Genomic DNA, 24,235 nt, shown 5'->3' on the forward strand with positions numbered 1-24,235 from the left:
GGACCATTCCCCCCACCCTCCATGTATGTCCACATTGTATTTTATTTCACATCTGTCAATACCCCATAGATATTATAAATTAGCCCCTTGTTCATACTAATATAATAAAGAGAGAGCGCAAACCTTTGAGGTGGGTAATCTCAGGAACCACAGCACCAATCACAACACCCAATACAGTGTTGGAAAGGGCAGATGCAGCAGAAGGACATAGGCTATGCCGACGCCCACCATATACATTTAAAAGGTAAAAGAACCATGCCAGCAAAGTAGTCCCTTGTGGGCGTGTCTGCGTTGTGCTGTGGGAGTTTGCTGGGGGCATGACAAACGCTGGGGGCGTGTGGTACATTCCGCCCTTCATGCCATGTCTCATATTGTGTGCTAATCCGATCCTGCTCCCTTTAAATACCCCTGCACCCCATAATCATAACCCACCCATACTCCTTAAAATACCCCAACACCCTTAAACACTAACCCATCTTAACCCTATAAAAATACCCCTGTACCCCAAAACCCAAACCTAGCCCTGAACCTTATAAATACCTCTGTACCTCAAAACCCAAACCTACCCCTGAACCCTAAAAATACCCCTGTACCCCAAAACCCAAAACTAGCCCTGAACCCTAAAAATACCACGGTACTCCAAAACCCAAACCTACCCGTGAACCCTAAAATACCCCTGTACCCCAATATCCAAACCTAGCCCTGAACCCTTAAAATACCCCTGTACCCCAAAACCCAACCCTACCCCTGAACTCTAAAAATACCCCTGTACCCCAAACCTAGCCCTGAACCCTAAAAATAACCCTGTACCCCAATACCCAAACCTAGCCCTGAACCCTTAAAATACCCCTATACCCCAAAACCCAAACCTAGCCCTGAACCCTAAAAATACCCCGTACCCCAAAACCCAAACCTAGCCCTGAACCCTTAAAATACCCCTGTACCCCAAAACCCAAACCTACCCTGAACCCTGAAAATACCCCTATACCCCAAAACCCAAATCTAGCCCTGACCCCTAAAAAAAACCTGTACCCCAAAACCCATACCTATCCTTAAACCCTAAAACTACCCCTGAATTTGAATTTTGAATTTTAACATATTTGTAAAGCGCGCTTATACCAGGACGGTTTCATGGCGCTAGGTAGCGGTGAACCAGTGGACATAGTGACAGAGGCAAGACTGCCAGGGATCTGGAGAACAAGAAGGTCTTAAGATGTTTACGGAATTCCGCATAGGAAGTAGAAGCTCTGAGGGCGGAAGGGAGAGAATTCCAAAAGGATGGGGCTAGGACCGCAAATCTCGTCCCTCCGGACCTCTTCTTCCTAAAGCGGGGGATTGTCAAGAGGGCCTGGTGAGATGAGCGGAGCTCTCTAGCCGGGAGGTAAGGTGATATGACATCACAAAGGAAGACAGGGGCAGTCCCTGACCTAGCCTGGTAAGTCATGCAACCCAACTTGAAGAGAGCTCTCTCCTTCACCGGTAACCAGTGCAGAGATTGCAGCAGAGGGGTGGCATGGTGAAATTTAGGGAGTCCGTAAATCAGGCGGGCAGCCTGATTTTGTATCTGTTGAAGGCGGCGGATCAAGTAGTCTGGGGCGCCATTATAGACCACATTCCCATAGTCAAGGCGCGATAGCACCATGGCCCCTGTACCCCATAACCCAAAAGTATATCTGAGCCCTTAAAATACCCAAACACCCCAAAACATATCCCTCAGTACCCCAAAACATATACCCCTATACCCATACTTACCTTATTCAAACATTTAAAAAAAAACATGCTTTTACCATTCATGCATTTACAACGAATTTTGTTGTAAATGTATGCGCGGTAAAAGCATATAAAATGTAATGCCATGCGTTATAATGGCATTGTGGAGTCATGGTACTTTCGTAATGAAAGTATGCGGAGTGATGGTATGCGGAAAGAAAGTTGCGGAATAATGGGGGTTTACCCTCCCCGGTAAGTACATTGGTGGCACGGCGGCCCACATCTCCAGCAACATACTCATATTTTTTCACCACCCATTTGAAAAATGCACAGGTCTTTCTCATTGATGGCCAGCACCGACATACACTTTTAGACACACCTCCCGCCACAAGTTCTAGAATTGGGAACTTTCGAGCTGGGGAGCTACGTTCGAATCTCGGCATCAGCTCAACATCCTGTGATTCCAGGCAAATCGCTTTGTCTCCCCGTGCCTACCACAAATGAATGTGTTCTTCTGTAATGTAAATTGTGCTCATGCCATGTTGTCAAGTTCGTGCTATATAATATTGCAAGGAAAAATGAAGTAGGGAAACTCGAGTTCACACACTACTGAACGCGCACTCTTAAGTGCATCAGCAGTGCACTGTGAATCGGAGCGTTTCACAGGCCTGTCACAGATAAGAAATGCTATCAAAACAAAATCCTACAAAACAATATACTACTGTCCGGCAGAAATTCATACCCGGACAACGTCGGGACGGGCTGCTAGTATGTTATAAAGAGCTTCTCCCATTTTGTTAAGGACCTAATGGCTGCTAATTTGTTGGAAATAGTTTATCTGTAACATTCTACATCCAGCCTCTGACCATATAACAAAGTCTTTCTTCGCTATCCTCAGTGAGAAGTCTGGGTTGTCAAACATTGGTGTGAAGTGGGGGTGAGGGGAGAGAACGTGGTCAGCCTTGGGGTTCTCATGAGGGAGTCAGTTTAAGTATATCAGAGTAGTAGCAAACTGGAAGTCTCATGTGTTAATGGAGCCAGGGGACCGCCTACAGAGCTCAGCCCAACACCGAGGCATCCATATGGATCCTGTGGCGTTCAGGCTCAAGACTTGACCATTCAAAGAGAATTCTAAATTGGCTCACTGGTAATATCATTTCATGTTGTGGAGGCTCAACCTTCCCCTTCCGCCCCCAAGGCATACACGCGATCACTACCTGTTAGCAAACAATCAACACAAGTGGTTCCACTACTAGCACAAAGAAGAAGGGGGGGAATTGTTCACCCCTGGTGTGTCCCTCTTCATAAGGGTTTAATCTCAGTCATACACTACTCAGTCCCAAAGATACTTTGTGAGCTAGTTCAGAAAGTAATAAGAAATATCCCGGACCAGTGAAGAGTTATTTCCTGGAAGGGCAGTTGCAATGCTTAATTTGTTGAATATGTAAGAGGCAGGGCCCAAGGTATTTCACGGGAGACTACCTAAGTTTGCGCCACCCACTACCCTTGCCATTGCTGCCAAATATCAGTGACAGCGATGCCTACCAGCTATCACCAAATGTGACAAGTTTGAAAATTCCATATCACCAAAAGCTGTGTGAATAGCCTGGGCTGGTATTATTTTTTTTTAATGTGAATTGAATTGTTACACACTGCTAATAAGATCGGCTCATAAAACAGCTCCATCATGTGGTGGATTGAAATAAATAAGTAATGGTGTTAAAAAATAAGTGGTGGTGTTCAGCACCAGCAAATATCAGCACAAATTAAGCATAGGTATTTCAGCAATCTTTCCAGTGCTGCTAAAGTCAATATGAATTCCGTCAACAAACTTCAGAACATCAACTGTTTCTGTCTGTATTGGGATTTTGATTCTTGGTTTGACTGGATCTCAACAATGTTTCTCGCTCCATCCCTATTTTCACTCATCGCAGAAGTTGCTTCAAGATATCTGGGTGCGGCAGGTTTGGCAGTACTGCCCTACCCACCACACAATAGGTTACCAGCCTTCTTATGTGGGACTGTAGGCACAGGCTCGGTCACTTGGCATAAAAAGGGCCAGACCAGAGTTTATTCCTATTATGAAGGCATATCTGGTTCCTGCCATTAGCATTTCTGGAAGGCATGAAGGAGATCCTTTCTTCCTCCTGGTGATCTGAGCACATGAATAATCAGAACCGTTTATGGGGAATATTGCACCACATCTTCATCATTATAACGTATTTTATTTCAGAACCCAAGGTGGGGTGGCATCTTAGGTAGACTAGGTTAGACCCGCTCTGAACGATGAATATGTTCACAAGAGCAAAATACATTAGAACTCCTGTCACTGCATAGGTTCTAGCACATTGACTGATCTCATGTTTAGACAAAAACAGCTTGTAGAATTGCAGTACATTTGATATTTGCATAGGCAGACAATTTGCAGAATTGGAAATCTGCATTTCTTACCTCCATACTCGTATTGAAGGCTCTGGTAACCTTTGCCTTTATGCTGATGACTTGGCCAATCCTGAAAGTAGGAAACAGAAATCCTGACATATAACAAAAGTTGCAACAATAAAATATACCATCAGTTAGTTCATGAGACTAAATGCTTTTGCATTATTTCTTACTGTCTAATGTCAGCCCATAAGACACTATATCAAGGCAATATCTAATGCATTATCTGATTGCAGGCACCATTTCTAAAATGTCTCACTGTAGCTTGTGATTAGAAACAATTCTATACCCCAAAAATTGAAAGTTAAAGTGATATTATCCTTATTAAACTTGCTGATATTTGACTGACTTTGGAGGCACCAATTTCGTCCTCACATTTTGTTTTCCAGAAGGAGTTAAAATTGTTTTATATTGAGGACTATATTAGGTCTCGCCCAGCCATATTTTGGCTAAAAGTTTGACAAAATCCAGCACCAACGTTAACAAGAGAAATTATATCTGACTGCCTTAAATGTGATAAGAGTGGGGATATAACGTGGCTTACCACTTATAGGGAAAGCCTGATTAGAGTGAATTTTGACCATATCTTTTTAAATCCAAGTGACATGGAGGGCATAAATTAAAAGACCTTCAGGAGGCTTTATATGAATGCGGCATGCAATAGAACTTTCAAAATCATCAGTTGCACTGTACATGTCCCTGGTGGACTCTAATTACTCCCATCATATTTGCCACCCAGCTACCTTCTGAAGGACATAAGTCGCTGGGAGAGAAGTTTGCTCTTTCGCATTAGGGCAGGCATCTTAAAATACTTATTGTGCTTCCCTATAGGCTTTAACATCAATCTTTAGCAAATGCCTTGTCCCTGCGCCAATCGTGGTAATCACTCAATGTTACATTTTTTATTCTTTTGTAATTTTTATCAAAAATATGCTAAACAATTCTAGATTCCTTTTTTCAAGGCACTTGCTATTATTAACTATAGAACAGCCTATATGGAAATCCTTAAACTTAAGAGGGAAGATTTGATTTTTTGTGTCAGCACTTTTTTGAAAATGGCAGTTCGTTCACGTGCCTCAATGAGTACTTTATAATATAGACTTGATTGCACTTAATTATATCTTGCTGCTATTTGACATGGATCTTAAGCTTGGACTTTGGATGGTCCTGTGGAGAAATTGTTGCCATGTGCTTCACGGTGCTAACTTTACAGCGTATATTTGATTGCACTTTAATGTACTATGCTTCTAGTTGTTTACATTTGACCGCATCCATACCATATTATGCTGCTATCTGTTAAATCTCTTTGCACTTTATCAAACTATGTTGCTACCTGCCAATGAGAAATTTTGCCATAAGTTTTTGACAATTTGCCATAAGTTTTTGAGAATTGGCTGCTTTGCACATTGTTGTCCTTTCGTAATACATGATATTTTATTGCTGTGTATGTTACATATCACAGGCTCCTGTGTGCTTACTGTTTTAAATTGTGTAATGTTTTTAAATGTACATTTTTCTGGTATTTTGTTTTGTGCTTTTATGGATATTTTATATCCGAATAAAGATTTATTGAATTAAATTTAATTGACTGATAAAAGTGTATCAAACCACAACATAAGATTGGAAGTAGTCAGCGGGCCTTCAATAATGGTAAATCTTCATATTTACAACTATAATAACAGGCATTTGGCTGCTGTCTTGGGTGTAGAAAACTCAAGTGGAACTGTATTTTCTTTCCCATGTTCCATTGTAAAAATAAGCCCTTTTATAAGTGAGAGAATAAATAGGTATGCTTGGGTATTTATAAATTACTAAATGTGCAATGAAGTTGATTGAAGCTGCTTATAAAGAATGCCCAAGAAACTCTTCTCAGAACTCAACCAATAACTTGGTAGTTTAAGTTCTTTGCACTCAATAAACCCAAGCTTCGAGAAATTGACAAAACACTGTCCTCAAATGTGCCATATTCTGCCCTGGTAGGTTGGAATGATGAGCATCATTGGAGGAGCTCAGTTAAGTTAAATTAACTTCAGAAATCTGTCTGCACTGGTGGAGTTCATTAAGTCAGGTGTGATAAAGAAACCACTACACTGGTTTTGATGACAAACCCTGGGGTAACATTGTCATTACTAATAAGTCACTGATGGCATGAAGCCACCAACCACGCTACAGAGATTTTAGATAGCAGATTAAGGCCAGAATCATGGCAGAATTCGTGCTAGTGGAGCTTAACCTCTTCGCCGCTAATGACAAGGGTAACTCGTCATGGACTTTCCATTGATTTCAATGGAAATTACATAAAAGAAGGAAAATAGCCTTAGCAGTAAAGGGGTTAAATCAAAATCTATTAAACAGCCCCTTCCTTCTATTTATGTCACATAAGGCCCCAATTTGATCATTCTTTATTTGGTGTGTTGATTGTGTGACTAACGTGGTAATTAATTTATTGATAGTTCACATGCGTGCCATTTTATCAACATCTTGCAAAATGGTGTGGTGTATTTCACAAGTGTGCAGCTTACAACTGGATCTATACTTGTTTTGTGTGTCTATCTATTTATTTTCACTGCCAAGTGGTATTATATGGCTGGATAAAAGCAAACTAAACAAAAGTAAAGTGGATGGGGCACACCGCATGAGCCAGAACCCCAGGTGTTTTTTGGAGTGTACATTTTCCTGCAACTCAGGTTAATTTGTCTTTTGAAATTGTGATGCTACACCTTCACCTGCTTAGAATTAGGCTCCCGCCATCATGCAGTAATCATCTTGGAGACAGTCATTTGAAGTTTAGATTTCTGACATAGTGCAAAGAGGCATTTGACTTTAATGGTTAAATACCTGCAACAGATGAAGAATTATTCTATCCACTCATTAGTTTAGGGATCTTTGATTCAAAACTGCTTTTCAACGTTGTAGCCTTTAGAAAGCTAAAATATCACAAAAACCACCTCATTTGTGTGACGTTAGGTTAATGGGTATTAGGATAGTGCAGTATTTGTCAAATTATTTGGCCTCTTGGTGTTTTGTTCAGGCATGAGTCTGTGATTGCGATTTATCCAACAGTGGTTATACACTGGAGGATTTTGTTCCTGAATCACATCAGTGTGGGTGGGTGGGTGGCTTGGGTGGGGTGTATCCTCATAAAGGAACTTTTCAGCCTAAACCATGTGCCCGTCATATGCACAGAGGATTGTCTCTGCATGGTGGGTCACAGTGGAGGTCTTGAGATCCCCCCCCCCCCCCCCGCCCGCCCCACAAACAACTCTAATCAAGCCTCAGGAAACTCATCACCCAAGCCAAGGCATCTTACTACACTGATACATACCATCAATACAGTATCAAACCACAGCAAAGTTGTTTTCAAAGCCATAAAGCACTGTTTCAAGACCACTTGAGAATCGCCCCTTGAACATGTCAAAACGTGCACTACTGAACAAAATAACTTTTTTAATTGAAAAGGTCTACAGAATTGACATACCCTATCTTTTCTGGAAAAAGTGAACCTCAACAGTCTTGCCAAAAACAGCCAAAGTTTTAGACAATATTATCAAAAGACTTATCTGCTGAGAAGGTCAAGTGCAACACCTTCCTGTGGGACTACCAATAAGTTGGCAGGCAACAGTAGAGGTCAGAGTTACCAACAATCTAGTTGATTGGTGACTCACTCTAGATTATCGATGAAATTATGCATCTCCTGAATATTCTCACCCTCTCAGTGTCTTTCAGTACCATCAACTGCAAGGCCCAGCTCCATATCCTCTCATTTAGGCAGAGCTTCAATATAAAAATCCTCCTACCTTAACAACATATTCTATAAATCCTTAAAATATGAACAAATGCAGGAAACATAGAACACAGCTCATGAAAGCTCTTGATTTTGCTGGTAAACAAGAACATCAAGATCTACCACTGTGCAGAGAATATCTGACTACACCTGACAGCTTGATCAAACAATATACACAATTTAAGAAGATGCTTAAGACATGGCTATTCTAAGCGAGTTTGTTCCACCAGACCTCATCGTGGGCGCCGAGAGATCCCCTTGGGGATGATTTGTGCGCCATACAAATAAAAAATAAATAAAAAAACAGCTGCTTTAACCACCTGAGAGTTTCTTCACCATCCAAGCGTGTACCTCTAAAGCCTAACCAAAGCCCAAACCTCTGCAGACAGAGTTTGTGTGAATTGCCAATGACTGCAAGCAAAAACATAATGTGACTGACTCTCTGCAATCAAGATGGATAGCTTTACAACTCAATAGTAGATCAACGCCAAATGATTAGGATTGTACACTGATACCAGTTTCAGCTTTAAAACTCACACTACATTGGCATGGCTTGGCGCGTCAAGATGGAGGCCGCACTCTAGGAGTGCTCCAGACCCCTGTCATCCACCCCACGATTCGCCAAGATCAGGAGCTATCTGACTTAGTATCCTACAGCTACTGCTTTCCCACAACTTGGGGCACCTGTCTGCGGTGACGCCTGCTGCAAATGGCCCGCTTTGTGCCCAGCAGCCAAGATGGCCTGCCCGAGACCCAAGAGCCCTATCTGGCGACTAGGTAGCCAGAGAGACCGTCTGGCGGCAGTGAAAAGAGGACTTAGAGGCCCGGCGCTGCTTCCACCTTCAGCGATCTGAGGTGAGACGCCTGGTCTTGCGGCCTGGTCTGAGCTCTCCTTTGCCCAACCGTGTCTTGCGTCCCTGTGATTGTCGGGGGACTCCGGCACCACCACAACCAGATCTGGCAGCTACACTGAGACAACGCTTGGGGATCGGCCGTCAACTCGGGCGGCGAGGTGGACCCGCTGTCCACACGTCCCACCCAGTCCAATTACAACCCTCGTTGGACCGAGTGACGCTCAGGAGCCAGGCAGGGCCCGCTGTGCCTGTGCCCGGTGGTGGCCGCCGCAGTTGTCCCTTGAACCAGCACCTGCGCACCCCTACACCCAACCAGTGCCTGAACGCCGCCCTGGGGAGCCCCGGTGAGTGCGGGGGAAGGCGGTGCGGAGGGTAGCTGTCTAAGACAGGGCCCCCTAGCCAGCACTACCTTGAAGTGGCATCGCTGTGGGACTGTGACGGAGGGTCTCCACTGCACTGATCGAGCAGCAGGGGTCGGGAGGAGAGGCTTCGGCCACTCGCTCCTTCTCCCCCCCTTCATTGAAGCGCTTGAGTGCTGACGGCCTGCGCGCTGGACCTGCCCTGCCTTCATGGTGCTCCTGGTTGCCTGCGGCGAAATGAGCTACACCTTGAGCCCGAGCCCGCAACCCCCGACCCTCCCTGGACCTGCTCTGAGGGCTGGGCCCCAGGGCTGAATCCATGGCGCACTCACGCGGGGGACTGGCTGCAGTAACTCTAACCCCGACTATTACATTCGTCTCACCGCTACTCGCGGCCTCCCATGGCCCTGGTGTGCTCCTGAACCCCAAAGAGGCCACAACAGAGTGCATAGAGCGCGTCGGCCCCGCATCTTCCCCCAGAACGGGCTCCACCCAAGATTCAGCCAATGACTGTGTGGTGCAACCCACGGGAGGTCTTCTACACCGGCTGGGGCCTGTCCCATCGCTGCTAAGCCCCAAAGAGGTTCTGTGGATGGAGGCTTGGTGGTAATGCTGTGTGGAGGGAGCTGTTGTGGAGTGGAGGGCTTCTGGTGGGGACCGGACCCTACCTCTGATGACCTACACATCCGCCGCTCATAACTCCATCCAGAGCGAACGTCCTAGGCGGACAGTTGCCATTCCGCGACGGGACCACCACTTGAATGCCCAGCCACCGCGGACTACTGTCCTAGTCATACGAAGCGTTGGTTTCTCCTCAGAGGCCCCACTCTGCATCCTGTGCGAGGGAGATCCACAATACACAATTCCTCCTTCACGGCCTCCGGCCTGTCCCACCCCTGGGCTGGTGGGGACCTGGCCTGGCACCCCTGCTTCCTGGTGATGTGACCTGGTTCGATCCTGTTGCTGATCTACAACCTGACGACTTTGGAGCATTGGAGTCCTGCTCCCCCCGGGCCCTGGCTGGCCCCAGCCCTGATATACACCACCAGATCTGAGTGCCCTGATGACCTGTGACTAAGGGGTCTTGCTCAAAGTCCTATTAACTCGGATCTAAAGCGCCCTCCCTTCACCAAAATGAGGAAAGACCATGGGCCGAAATCCTCTGCCACCCACACACAAACTAAAATGGACCAATTCACCATGGTGGACCAAAGCATCCCGGGGAGGGCAGTGGGTGGTCCATCCCTTCCGAGCAATGACCTGGCCACCATCCTCAAAGCCATAGACGTGACCCGGACGTCAGTAGAGGAGAACATCGAGGAAGTCTGGGTGGACATGTCTATCCTCAGACAAGGCCTGTGTAATGCCACTGCAGGCATATCAGAAGCTGTGTCTCGCCTCTCCACAGTGAAGGATGTCGTCTATCAACTGCAGGAGCAGGATGCCCGTCTGTAATCCCACACCACAGACCTACATAAGAGAGCCGAGGACTCTGAAAATCGCTCGCGCCGCAACAACTTGCTCTTAGTGGGTTTTCAAGAGGGCAGGGAACTCTGTCAGATGGCCACCTTCATCGAAACTTAGATATAGTCCTGGATGCCTAAGGACACACTCTCTCCCTGGTTTGCGATCGAGCAAGTCCACCGGTGGCTCACCCACAACCCATCACCTGGAGCCCACATCACCCTATAATTGTGCAAGTGTTCAATGGGGGTGGGCGGAATTTGCGTAGTTGCGCTACGCAAAGCTCTGCAAAACTGTAAAAAAATCTCTGTGAGCATGCAAAAGTTCTGCGAACACGCGGAATTGCTTGTTCCACCCATTTGCAATGCTTTTTTTCCTGTTCGGAAATGCTGTTTGCGTGCTTGGGGAAAAATATTTTGCGAACACGCATTTTGAAAGCGCAAACAAGCAAAAAATTCCGCGGAGCTGTGGATCGCGGCATTTTGGGCAATGCCGCATTCTCCGCGGAATGCCAAATTAACCAAATTCCGCGAGCGGAACTGAATTTACCTCCCAGGCCTAGTGTTCAAATTCAAGGATCGAGATGAAATCCTACGGAAGCTCGGACCCTGGGCCCACTGAAGTTCCAAAACTGTACCCTCATGATCTTCCCGGACTACACCAAGGAACTGCAGACTGGGTCGCGCTCATACACTGAGGTCAAGCAGAAACTGTAAACCTCGGCCTCCAGTACAGACTCCTCTTCCCTGCCCGCCTCAGGGTCATCTTCAAAGGCAAGACCCAATTCTTCAACTCCTCTCAGGCCACCTGAACTTGGTTGACCAAGGAGCGCCCCTTGGGGCCTCCTCTGCTCCCCTCATCTACCCATTCGGGTCCGCAGACCTCTCAGCCACTGTCCCCTAAACAACGCAGGAGGCGCACGCAATCTCGCAGATGGCAGGGTGGTCAGACCGGCGCGCCCGGATCGCGGAGCCCGACTGGCCAGGGACCTGGCGTCGGATCCTCCCCCTTCATTTCTCAACACAGGCAAAGGAACAGATCAGCCGACGACTCCTCCAGAGAGCGCACTCCCCGGGGTGCCCTAGACGGAGTGGCCACAGACTCTGGCCTCTCCCGCAGCCCAGTAAGGAAAGTTCTGTGAAGGGGTGGCAAATCCGACACGGGGAATCATCACCACCTAAGGACATAGGTCTATGTATCCTGCCATGTTGTGCTGTAGAATTTGACATTGTCAATGCTGCATTTGTATCCGGCATAAGTAGAGGGGTCCACCATAAATCTCCTGTACTAAACACTATAGTTTAGTTGGTTTCTTATCACGTTATAGGGCGACAGATGCTTTGGTTTCGGAAGTATAAGGTGGGGGAGGGGTCAGGACCGTTGTCCTATAATTCCCTTTCAGTTCTACATCTCATTTTCCATTCCACTCAGCACACCGCACTTTCATGATACCGCATCGCAAACACATGGTGCTCCCGCACACTGGACGCAACTTGAAATGTCACGCTCATTCCTCACCCCGGGCCCACTCCTGTGCCCAGCCCAAGTTGCCCTCTGTAGCTCGCACCCCACATGACGCACACACCCCAAGAACATCACTCTCTCCTGGTTATGTTCTGGAATGTAAACGGTCTGCTTGATGGAATTAAACGCACAGCAGTACTGAAGTATGCCCAGCGACACTCTCCCGACATTCTCCTGCTCCAAGAAACCAACCTCCTGGTATCACGCTGTGCCTTTCTAGCACGCTATGGCTTCGACAGAGCGTGGCACTTCCCATTTGTCCTCTCCCAAGTCGCTGAAGTCCCACAGGGGTGCTTCGTGATTCTCTCAGGGACGCTGGGTTGTGCTGTCCTTCACCTCTTCTCTATCTACGTTCCACCCACGAACCTTGCCTCAACACTACAACATCTCACTAAAAGCATCTCCAACCTACCCGAAGGTCATATGATCCTTGGTGGGGCCTTTAACGCGGTTATTCAGCCCACTCTTAACTCTACAGGTATCCCCTCCTCTACCGGGTTGTTCAATGCCAAGAAATTGTCTGAAGGGGCGGCCAACTTGGGCCTATGTGACGTATGGAGGGTCTGGAACCCTCGCACCCCACATTACACACACACCTCAGCGGCACACCACTCCCACACTTGAATCAACATGATTTTTATGCCACCCTGGGCTGCCAGCAAGTGACCAATGCCTCCATTCTTCCCCAAGGAATCTCTGACCATTTAGCAGTACTCATGCACCTAGGCCACACCCCTGTTGGGCTTTGCCCCATATGGCATTTGAATGCCTGGTACCTTCAAAACAAAGAATTTCGCAAAGCCGTGGGAGAGGAACTTAAACACTATTTACTCACAAACCTGGGTTCGGTGACCTCACCTAGTATCCTTTGGGAGGCTGGTAAAGCTACCATCCGCAGAGTGGCCAAGGGCCACTTTCGGGCACAGCAGCGGGCCTGTGATGGTCAGCTTGCACTCCTTGAGGCAGCCTGGAGACTGACCGGATCCCTTACCAAGCCCCAAGAACGGCGGCAGCAGCCGTGCGGGATGAGATTAAACAAACCGCACTAGAGTCGGCCAAACTGTTGTGGTGCCCACCTGTCACCTGCGTATATGGGTCGTGGAACAAAAATGGGAGGCTCCTCCACAGGCTGACCTCCTACCCCTTGGCATCTCGGCTAATCCCCGAGATCCGAGACCCCACAGGAGCCGTCTGCCGTACCTCCCCGGAGATTGCGCAAGCTTTCGTTGGTTTTTACTCTTACACTATCTTGGCCTGCCAGCTGCACGACAATCTTGTGGACTTCCTTAGTCCCTTGCGGCTCCGCATTCCCTGCCTGTCGCAAACGGAAGACGCTAGGCTGGACCACCCCTTCTCCCCAGAGGAAATAAGAGCAGCGATTTCATTACTAGCGTCCCAGAAAACTCCGGGCCCTGATGGGTTCCCTCAAGAGTAGTATGCATCCTACCGCAAACAATTGGTCCCACACCTCACGGCCTTGTTCCGTCACGTGGTGGAGTACGGAGCGTTCCCTCCAGAGACAGACGTAGTCACAATTGTGGTTATACCTAAATCTCAGCCACCCTTGTCGTCCTGCGCAGACTACCGACCAATCTCCCTGATCATCACCGAACTTAAAATCCATACCACCGTTTTAGCCCAGCACCTATGCCCACTCCTCGCCACATTGATCAACCCGGATCAATATGGCTTCATACCTGCTCATGCAACTAGACACTGCATACGGCGCCACTACTTGGCACTCGCCAACTGTCAGGTGCTCACCCCTTACTTAACGCTCCTTCTTGTAGACTTCAAGAAGGCCTTTGATACGGTGGACTGGCGATATCTCGATAACGTACTTACAATGATGGGCAGGGGTCAACATTTCTGCCGGTCTGTCCATGTCCTCTACTCAAATCCCCAAGCCAGGGTGTTGGTCAAAGGCTCTCTCTCTGAAGTATTTCCAATCCGGAGAGGCAGGAGGTAGGGCTGCCCCCTCTCCCCACTCCTTTTTACACTAGCGATGGAGCCTCTGGCATGCCTAATCCGTGCAGATGACCTAATACAGGGCTGGTCATGGGAAAGTCAAAACGTGGATAAAATCGCATTATATGCAGATGACGTGCTGCTCTTCCTCGCTGACCTGGCCCACTCTGGCCCCAGATGCCTCCAATCCCTCCAGGGCTTTGAGAAGGTTTCGGGCCTCCGGCTGAACCCAGCTAAGTCAGCTCTTGTACCTCTCCATCCCTCGAGGGAATGCTTCGACTGGCAGTCTAATATACCTATTAGATGGCAGTCGATTAAATACCTTGGCATATGGGTAGCCCTACTCCCGGAATTGGAATGGGCACTGAACGTCACCCCACTGGTTAAGCGGACCAGGAAAGACCCCAGTCGCTGGCAAAACCCTACCACTCAACCCACTCGGACTGGTGGCATTATTTAAAATTATGATCCTCCCTCAATTCTTATATATCATTCAAAATACTACCTTCCACTACCCCCGTAGCTTGTTCAGAGAGATCGATTCAATGATCGCACGATTCTTAAGGGGCGTGGGCAGACTGTGCATGTCCCTCGACCGTTGCTGTATTCTGTCCTTTGATGGAGGAATGGGCATGACTGACTTGTACCTATACTATCTGGCGACAAGGCTAATGGTTCTCCATGATTGGTTTACAGGAGGATGTTCTGACCCAGCTTATCAAACCGAACTCCGGGCATGGACTTTCCTCAAATCCAAGCCCTCCTTTACAGCTTCCCCATTCCCCAGACACTCCCAGCAGTGACCCGAACGGTCTTTCTGGCCTGGCGTTCGGCCTTGCTTCATTCACGCTTGGAAGCTAAATTGACCCAACAAACGCCGCTTCAGCAGGGTGCATGGCTCGGCAAGGTAGCAGCATTACGAGGGTTTACACACTGGGATCACATTGGAATCTCCCTGCCGGGGAGATGTGTGGGTAGGGGATCATATACGATCTTTTCAGGACTTACAGAGTCGCTTCCTCCCCACCTCACAATTCTACAGATACTTGCAAATTTGGCAAGCCCTCAACTCACATATCTCCGCGGGAACCACGCTTCCTGAGTTCAGCCCCCTAGAAGGACAGGTCATGATGGGGCATCTCTGGAGTGGAGGCATATCAACCATATCCCGCACTCTCATTAACAACAGCCCCACATCTCTAAATCTGCTTAGGACTCGCTGGGAGGGTTGGCTGGGTCCCCTTGATGAGGAGGACAGGTGGGACGTCTGATGGCCCCCAAGCAGATCACTACCTTGGCCAGACTCCTTCTTGTCCAGACCTACTACCTCCACACCGCGTATCTTACCCCAGACCGGCTGCACAAAGTGGGTCTGCGGGCCTCACCCGACTACGAGCGATGCGAGCATCACCCGGCTGACTTCTTCCATATGGTCTGGATGTGCCCCCGCCTCACAAGGTATTGGGATAAAATAGAGACAGACCTTACACACATTTTGGGATATCAAGTACCCCATGATCCCCTGCGTCTTCTTCTTCCGGGCATTACTGATGGTCTAGATGGGTCCCGGGCAGACAAATTATTCCTAGGTACTGCCATAGTGGTGGCCAAGCGAGACATCGCCATGGCCTGGGCGTGGCCTGACCCCCCCACGATCACCAAATGGCACCGGGGGGTGGACTGGTGTGCTGCTCAGGAAAAACCCTTGTTTGAGGCCAGGGGCTGTCCAGCCAAGTATGAGAGGGTGTGGGGCAAATGGGCAGACCAGATAGGTGCTGAGAAGAGGGACGCTTGTTCTTGCCACACTGTCCCCACTTGTTCATCATGTCAAATGCCCATTCAATGTGCTCACCATGTGACTTCATATCTGATGCTTTATATTGTCAATCATATGAACGTGGGCACTGTGCTGTTAGTGTAACTTTATCTTGGTTCTATAAAATCAATAAAGTTGATTGTCAAAAAAACAACTCATACTACAGAAAGACTTAGACTGACTGGTGCCAGCTCTGCCTGCAGAGTCATGCAATGTCTACCACAATACAACCTCATAGCAGTCACCCAATCGCTATCTCCACATACATTGAAGGTGGGAACACCCACGCTTGCTGACATCTGAAACTCGCACCTGAACCCTAAATAGCATCATCTGCACCTTGGCATAACTGAACATGGATGTGAAGACATATGATTGAACCGCATCCATGTTTTGAAAACTCTACTGGTGCCCACTCCCACCTGCATCATTTCAAAGTCTGCTTCAAGGCATTAAAGCTTCATTACTCCACGGTACCAGAGCAGCAAATCCACAGACTCAACATAAGCAAACTCAAGATAAGAAAGTGCAAGAAAGAAGGGGACTAAAGGACAGATCTTTACCTGCTGTACACCAGGGAATGGAATACGATGCTGATACACACTCGACAAGCCCCACCCCTCCTTTGCTAATGGAAGCAACTCCAGATTCATCCCTCTTCAAAGTAAGGAACCACACACCTCTCTGTCAGCCATACTCCTATATATTCTTTACTCTTGTGCATTGCTCCATCGCTTTGAAATTAGATCTATACTGTTCATAAAAGTCTGCATACATGGACATCTTGCAACTGATGCTGAGGTATTGCATTTTGAGGAGAACTAATCTAAAGGTAAAGGAAAAGGAATTTCGTAGCACATCAGTAACTCTGAAAGGCCATCAGTGCTGGGAAGTGTTTAAATTCACCTCCGAAGACAACAACCAAGAACCTTAAATGGAAGCTATGGTGGCCAGCGACTGCTGCCTGCATTCACAGCTCCACTGTGCCTCATGACGAGCTGAGCTCGTCATAAGCATGGACGGGGTTAACTAGTCTTTGTAGAGCAATGTAGGAGACTTCAGCACTCTGCCTAATTTGGGAGCGCTGGGAGGGCACAGGGTGTATGAGATGTTGAAGGGAGTGTGGGGGAAGCGTCGGGTGTTTTGAGCAAGTGGTCAAGTTACTGCAGTCTCCAAGCCTGCCCGGGTATTTTTACTACATCTGAAGGCCATGTGTGATGTAGAAGCAGTGAAACATCTGAGGGTGCAATTGTCTCATGGGACATGGTTGTGAGAGATAAACAGGGTCAGAGGCAAGCTCTGCTTGCTGTGACCTCAACACTTCTGTGCTGTAGTACCCTTCTCCCCCAAACCCCAATACTCAGAGCACCTACCTGGGAGGAAGCTGGGCGCCGGAGGGTTCAACCAGAGGGACAGAAATGTTGGCTTGTAACTGGACAGTAACTGACCCAAAATGCACTTAGGGAAAGGTTTTTGAGCACTATGATGTGATGGGATTTATCCCAGCAAAGAATGGATGATTACATAGTGCCTATAGGTGTTTTTAAAGCTGCTCAACAGGAGACCCTTATGTACAATCGAAGCGTGCAGAGCAGACATCACCAGTAACATACTGCATCTATTTTAGAGTTAGCCGCCTACCTGAGAAATGCCACAGTCCCCCCCACCTCATCTCAGAGGCACAGTTAGGCCTATAGTCAAAGCCCATCCTGCACCCCAGAGGCACAGACAGACCTTCTCTTAGCCCTCCCCTCATCTCCGAAGCACAGACAGGCCTTCTCTAATCCATCCCCTCATCTCTGAGGGACAGACAGGCCATTCCTCATACTTCTCCTCATCTCAGAGACACAGACAGGCCTACCTCCTCAGCCCTTCCCACCTTTTGTCTCCCTTTCTCTTTCTTCTTCCTCTTCCCCTTCTCGGCTTCTGGTGTGGGGCAAGCTTTTTGGCCATTTTTGGAAATTAGTAGCTTTAATTCCATTCTTGGCATTATTAAATTGAAAACCCCACATTCTATAATGCACATGCTGTTAGCTTTAAAATCCATTGCTGTCTCGGTCACACATATCTGATTTGTGGTTTGTAATTCTTCATCTGTGTCTGTGAAGGCAGCTGTCATTGTAGTCCCTTTCCTATGTCTATGACAGCTGTCAAAGAGTCATACTATTATGTCAACGGTTATTGCAAACTGTAGTCCTACTTCTTTGTCTATGACCCTGTCCTGGTCTTTTTGTTTTGAGAATCTGGTCACCCTAGGAACGCAGAACATTGTGTGATTGCAAATTGCTGCTTCTTGTGTTGCGGGTCACAACAAGTTTTCTTCTCGCCTAACTTATATTTTTAAATAAAAAAATATACTCATCTAACTTTTATACTGGCCCAGTTTATGGAGTCAGCTGTCAAGATAGCTAAAATGCAATTTCTGAGAAAATCACTCAACCCACAGTCGCCATTTATTTAAGATACATTTTTAGAGTAGCCTGTGACTGCTTTGCAAATTGATTAACGTTGATTTAGTTGTGTTGTAAAAAAACCAGAGAAGTCCCTGCACAGGGCCTTATTTAGAGCTTGCAGATGCCCTGTCCACCCAGACAGAAGTGTTACGCACTCTAAAGACGGCACAGGAGAGACCTGCCACTTTTGGGATTATTTCCTGCCTCCGACAAGCTGTATAGAAGGCCCACAGTACTTTAATAGGCAAGTTCAGTAAAAGGTTTTATCGAACACCAGCTTCCGCCAATAGTGTTCTTCTTATACTCAGTTCTTTAATTGTTTGTGGTGGTTGATTTGTGTTTTCTGCTCGCTGAGTTTTAAGATCACCCTGAAGAGGAATAAAGCGTTCCCCCACTCCAGACGTCACAGACCTGCAGGCAGAGCCAGACTGGGAACCACAACCGGTCCTGGCAAAGTGCTCGGCCACCCCCCCCCCCCCTCCCCACTCGGGAGAGGAAGCGGGGGCGGCCGAGCACTATGTCGGGGCCGGTTTTCGGACGATTTTGTTACAGGGCTGATTTTGCAGACTCACGAGGACTTGGCCCAGGTCCTGCAGACGCTCGAGGAATGAGCCTTGCTCCAGCAGGGACTCATTGAACGCTATCATCAATGCTCCCCGACTGGGTTAATCATCTCCGTTGTCCCTCTCAGAGGGCGAAGCATCATCCGGCAGTACCTGCAGTGCCAGGACGTACCTTGCAGTGGCTTGGAAGCGTATGTCATCCACCGACGCGGTAACGCAGGGGGCCCCAGCATGCTTCTCCGCTGAAACAAAGACCGCAAGCACTACATCAACAATATGACAAAGACACATTAATTCAACCAGTCTGAAAAACACATGCTGATCATCATTTGTCAAATGTAATATTTACTGACGAGGACTACTTTGTAATGTGACGTAGACGCCCATTGTTTAATAAACAGAGGTAGATTTACATTGATTAATTGGATTCAAAACTTCCTTTCTATTTCAATCTATGTTGGCTCTTGATACTTCTTTAGGGCTCACTCCACAGCTACTCGCAATAAATTCCTGTCCATGTTTCATTTCCTTTTTGCATCTTTTGGTCAACCATTTACGAGAGGTTACTTTAAATAAACTTTGAAATGCTTTACACCACATAGCATTTAATGTATAAATACTGCAACAAGTGTAGGAGAGTAGGATCTGCTTACTATGGTTACCCCCACTTTTTGCTGGGGTTTCACTGTTTTTCGACTTTAGTCTAACTGGGGCCCTGCTATCCAGGACCCCAGCCTAGCTGCTTCCTCGCTAAATTGATTGCCTGTACATTAGGTATACTCCAGATTGGTTACTGGGTTATCCTTGTGAGTCCCTACTATATGGCACACCACGTACTCAGGGCATAGGTTCCAGAGAGGCCTACCAGGGGCTGAAGCATGTATTATGCCACCCCTGGGAAGCCTTCCAAAATGGCACCACAGGACTGCTACTGCAGCCTGGGTAAGGTGGTGCATGCACCCCTTACTAAGATATAGGTTACCTACATCTACCTTTAATTACTGACACATATAAGCCTATCAGTAACTCCTATGGCAGGCCTTATCAATCCTGAAGGCAGTGTGCTTGGTTTTGTGTGAGAGGGTCCCTATGCATGAGCAGGACCCCTCTGCAGCTTTCGGAGCCTATTCTCTGAGGCTGTTCTATGATGTAGCCAGACCATATACTCTTAAGTACATTATAACCTCGCGGTAAATGCTAACTTTGGAATGGCTGCATGGAAACATGTTGTGTTTGGTGTCAAACACTTTGGAATCCTACCCCCCCACCCACCGCACCCACCAGACCTGGCGGCAGGAGTAGAATTCCACCCTTCTAGAGGGAGAGACATGTACCCACTAGTCTAACCGGTAATAGTTTAAAAGAGCCCTGTCATCACAAAATGTATGCTGCAGCCACAGACACGAGTCTGGCCTCCTGCTGCTAACCGAAACTCCGGCAGGGGAGGCCTGGACAATAGGTTTCCTGTTACAGGGAGGTGTAACCACCTCCCAGACAGGCTTTAGTGTATTGAGGCTGGGTGGGTGCAATCTGAGAGTGTTTTGATGTCTGCACTGGGGCACATTTGGTGTCCCTGTGCATAGTGCAGTCCAAACCAGCCCCCGCTCTGGCGCAAAACCAGACAATGGAAATGGGTGTAGCCACCCATATTTCCAGACCCTCCCATAGGTGGATCCCCAGAGTATATCCAACACCTTTTCTTAGTATAAGTAAGGGAACCCGGGCAACAGGACTTTAGATTACACCTGGGCGAAACTCTGAAACTGAATTCTTTTATTTTAGTCACTTGCATTTTAAAATCAACACGCAGCAAAGTCAATTCACAGAATGTAATGGAAGCAGCACGCCCGCTACTGCCGTCTGAAGTGCCTGGCAAAGGGCTTCCTAATTGTTTCATCTGTCTCTTGCACTTTTTTAAACCAAAAGCATTTAATTCTTCCGTGCTCACCACGTATCTCATGTCCCCCTGCCGTGTTCCCCGGTCTACCGCTGATGATTCAGTTTGCATGGAGGGATCGTTCGCAAGCGCCGGAAGTGTCCCCCACACACACATTTCCAGTGACAACAGAGGTTAGAATTCTAGCTGCTGACCTACCGCACCATAAAAACGTCATGCCTTTCTTAACGCGCAAAGGGCGCGCGCAGCGGGGGTGCAAAAGGCAAGCCCGTCTGCGCCAATCCGCACCTGGACCGGGCCAGGGCTGTACCCCCTGGCCCTCCAACAACTGGGAAAAAGGTATCCTCTTATACAAGCTCCCAGCTTATGGACATCAGCTATACCACGAACACCCATCACTGCCCCCACTTCAGCCTGGACTTATTTTTCAATAAACCTTCCGCACACTGCCCCAACTGCTTGTTCAAGCTGGTTCCTCCCACTCTGCCCCCACTTTCTAGTTCTCACTCCTGGCCCTCAAACCCTGAACTCATTTATTCCTCCCTCATAAATGCACGTTCCCTCCCCAAGCATAAATTGGAAATCTCAGAACTGCTAACCAACCACAACCTAGATGTCCTATTCATAACAGAAACTTGGGGTGATCTTTCAACTGGACCCAACTTCTGCATCGCCACTCCCAACGGCTATTGCGTACTCAGACAGGATATACCTATAAAGAAGGGAGGTGGCTTAGCTATTATCTATCGAGACAAATATTCAGTTAAAATAGATGCAATTGATTCACCTGTCTGCGAAGCATTGACCTTTTCCATTATGCTTTCAAACACCCAATCGTTCAAACAAACCCTCCTCTACCGCACACCTGGCTCCCGGGACGATTTCCTTACAGCCTTAGATAGCTTGATAGAGCCAGTAGCAGGAGCTCCCGACTATACCATCTTGGGAGACTTCAATTTCTACCTTGAATCTCCCAATGACAAAGATTCCTCCTCCCTTACAACAGACCTACTGTCAGCGGGTCTACGACAGCTAGTGACTAAACCCACTCATCTGGCGGGTCACACACTTGATGGTCTTTTCACTAACAATAGCCACATCTCCCTATTCACTGTTATCCCCCTGATGTGGACAGACCACTCCACAGTAATATTTAATATTCAGAACAGAAAAACCAACAAATTAGAACGTGGAGGAACATTGACACCCATCTTCTAAAAAACACCCTCTCCTCCACTCAACATGATCTCACACCAGCTCCTGATCTAGCTTCCAATAATTACTCACACTTGCTACATAATACTTTCAGCACCTTAGCCCCCAATAAGAATGTTTAAACCAACCGAAGTGCTCCATCTGCCCCTTGATTCTCAGAGGCGCTCAGACTTGAGAGGCAACGCTGCAGAAATCTAGAAAGGCGTTGGCGCAAACACTACGACAATAATGACAAAATGCTATACAACGACGCAATAGCTAAATATAAACATTTCATCATCCCAGAGAAAAGCAAATTTTACCCCATTCAAATAGAGTCGGCCCAAAACTCCACCAAACAGTTGTACCAGGTGGTAACCAAACTATCAAGCCCACATATGAGCACACCCATAGATGCCTCTCAAGCCCTCTGCAACTCCCTTGCTAACTTCTTCGAAGACAAAGGCAATAAAATTTACTCCAACTTCTCGAGCCAGGACAGTTCCAATCATGTAAATTACAACATCTTCACCAACGCCTCGACCACTGTGTTCTTCGAATTCAGTCAGGCTTCATCCGAGCAGATAACAGAGCTAATCTACTCCATTAAATCAAGATCCCCCCTCGACTCTTATCCCCCTTCCATTCCAAAACTCATTCCAGACTCGATAGACCCCCATCCTTACCAACATCTGCAATTCAATGTTCCACACAGGTTCCTACAGTTTGGAAAAAGGCCATTATCAAACCCTTACTAAAAAAATCCAACCTCGATCCCTCAGAATCCAAAAACTATAGACCTATCGCTGGTCTCCCATTTCCATCAAAAATCTTTGAAAAAATTATGAACATACAATTGTCTCAGTTGATGGACCACAAAAACCTTTTGGATGACACCCAATTCGGTTTTAGGAAGGGCCATCGTACTGAGACGGCCCTCATTAATGCATCTGATGAAATCAGGATGATCCTAGACCAAGGCGGAGCTGCTGTCCTGATACTACTGGACCTGTCCGCAGCCTTTGACACAGTCGATCACGCCATCTTGATCAACCGTGTCTCCACCATCGGCATTCACCATAAGGCCAGAGCCCTTCTAACCTCCTTCTTCTCAAATCGCACCCAATCAGTTAAACTCGGTGACTTCTACTCCCCTTTTTTCACTCTTCCCTGTGGTGTGCCCCAAGGATCCACCCTAAGTCTGACCTTCTTTAACATCTATGTGTCGGACTTGGCCAGGGTCATCATAGCACACGGGATGAGACTAACGTCATACGCCGACGACACCCAACAGGGGCTGGCAGTACATAACGATGGAGAAGCATTTGCTGCCAGCTTCCGGGAGGGAATGCTGGCCATCAGCGCCTAGATGACAAGCAATTGTCTAAAGCTGAACTCCGATAAAATGGAAGTAATGATCTTTGGCAGCCTAGCCCCTGGATGGTCCCCCACTTGGTGGCTAACCGATCTGGGATCACCCCCTGGACCTGTAACAAAGGTCAGGAACTTGGGTGTAATGTTCGACGACAAGCTCCCGTTCATCCACCACGCGAACGCGGTCATCTCTTCATCCTCCTACACCCTTAAAATGATAAGGTAACTTTTACCATTCCTCCACCCCAGTGCCGGCAAGACCCTCATGTGCACACTGGTGATGTCAAAGGTTGACTATTGCAATGGACTTCTCCTAAATGCCCAGGAAAAAGTCCTGAACAAATTGCAATTAGTTCAGAATTCAGCTGCCAGAATTCTGTCCGGCACCCCCAAGTTCAAATCGATCTCTTCAGTCATACATCAACTTCACTGGCTGCCTATCAGAAGTCAAACTAAATTTAAGGCACTGTGCTTCGCATACAAAGCAATTAACAACACAGGACCTGAGTTCTTTAAAAAAGTACTCAGCCCATACACCCACCACAAATCCTTGCGCTCCTCCTCAGCTCACTTACTTACTATTCCTCGCACAAAGAGATCTTCCTGGGGAGACATACGATTAACAATCGCCACTTTTAGACTGTGGAACACCCTCCCCTCCATATTAAAACCAGTCCCACCCTCTTGACATTTAGGAAACAAGCAAAAACCTGGCTCTTCAAACAGTAGTTACCCATTTTAGCTGCTCTCCTTCTTACTCCACAGCACCGAGACACCCCAGGGTATTTGGGGCGCTATATAAATTGCATAAATAAATACATGAATAAATAAAT

The 24,235-nt window shown here is 47.4% G+C and overlaps 1 protein-coding gene across 2 annotated transcripts in view; it reads right to left on the minus strand.

The window, feature by feature from the left end:
- Positions 1 to 24,235, minus strand: part of ACOT12 (acyl-CoA thioesterase 12) — a 546,146-nt gene that overhangs the window by 384,887 nt on the left and 137,024 nt on the right. For both annotated transcript variants that reach the window (XM_086960839.1, XM_086960840.1), the window contains exons 2-3: positions 19,110 to 19,179; positions 4,162 to 4,222 (exon numbers count right to left, since the gene is read on the minus strand). In XM_086960839.1, the coding sequence (XP_086816965.1) occupies positions 4,162 to 4,222; positions 19,110 to 19,179 (131 nt within the window). The remainder of the gene's footprint in view (positions 1 to 4,161; positions 4,223 to 19,109; positions 19,180 to 24,235) is intronic.

This window comes from Lissotriton vulgaris, chromosome 3_1, assembly GCF_964263255.1.
Source record: "Lissotriton vulgaris chromosome 3_1, aLisVul1.2, whole genome shotgun sequence".
In the NCBI taxonomy this organism is placed as follows: domain Eukaryota; kingdom Metazoa; phylum Chordata; class Amphibia; order Caudata; family Salamandridae; genus Lissotriton; species Lissotriton vulgaris.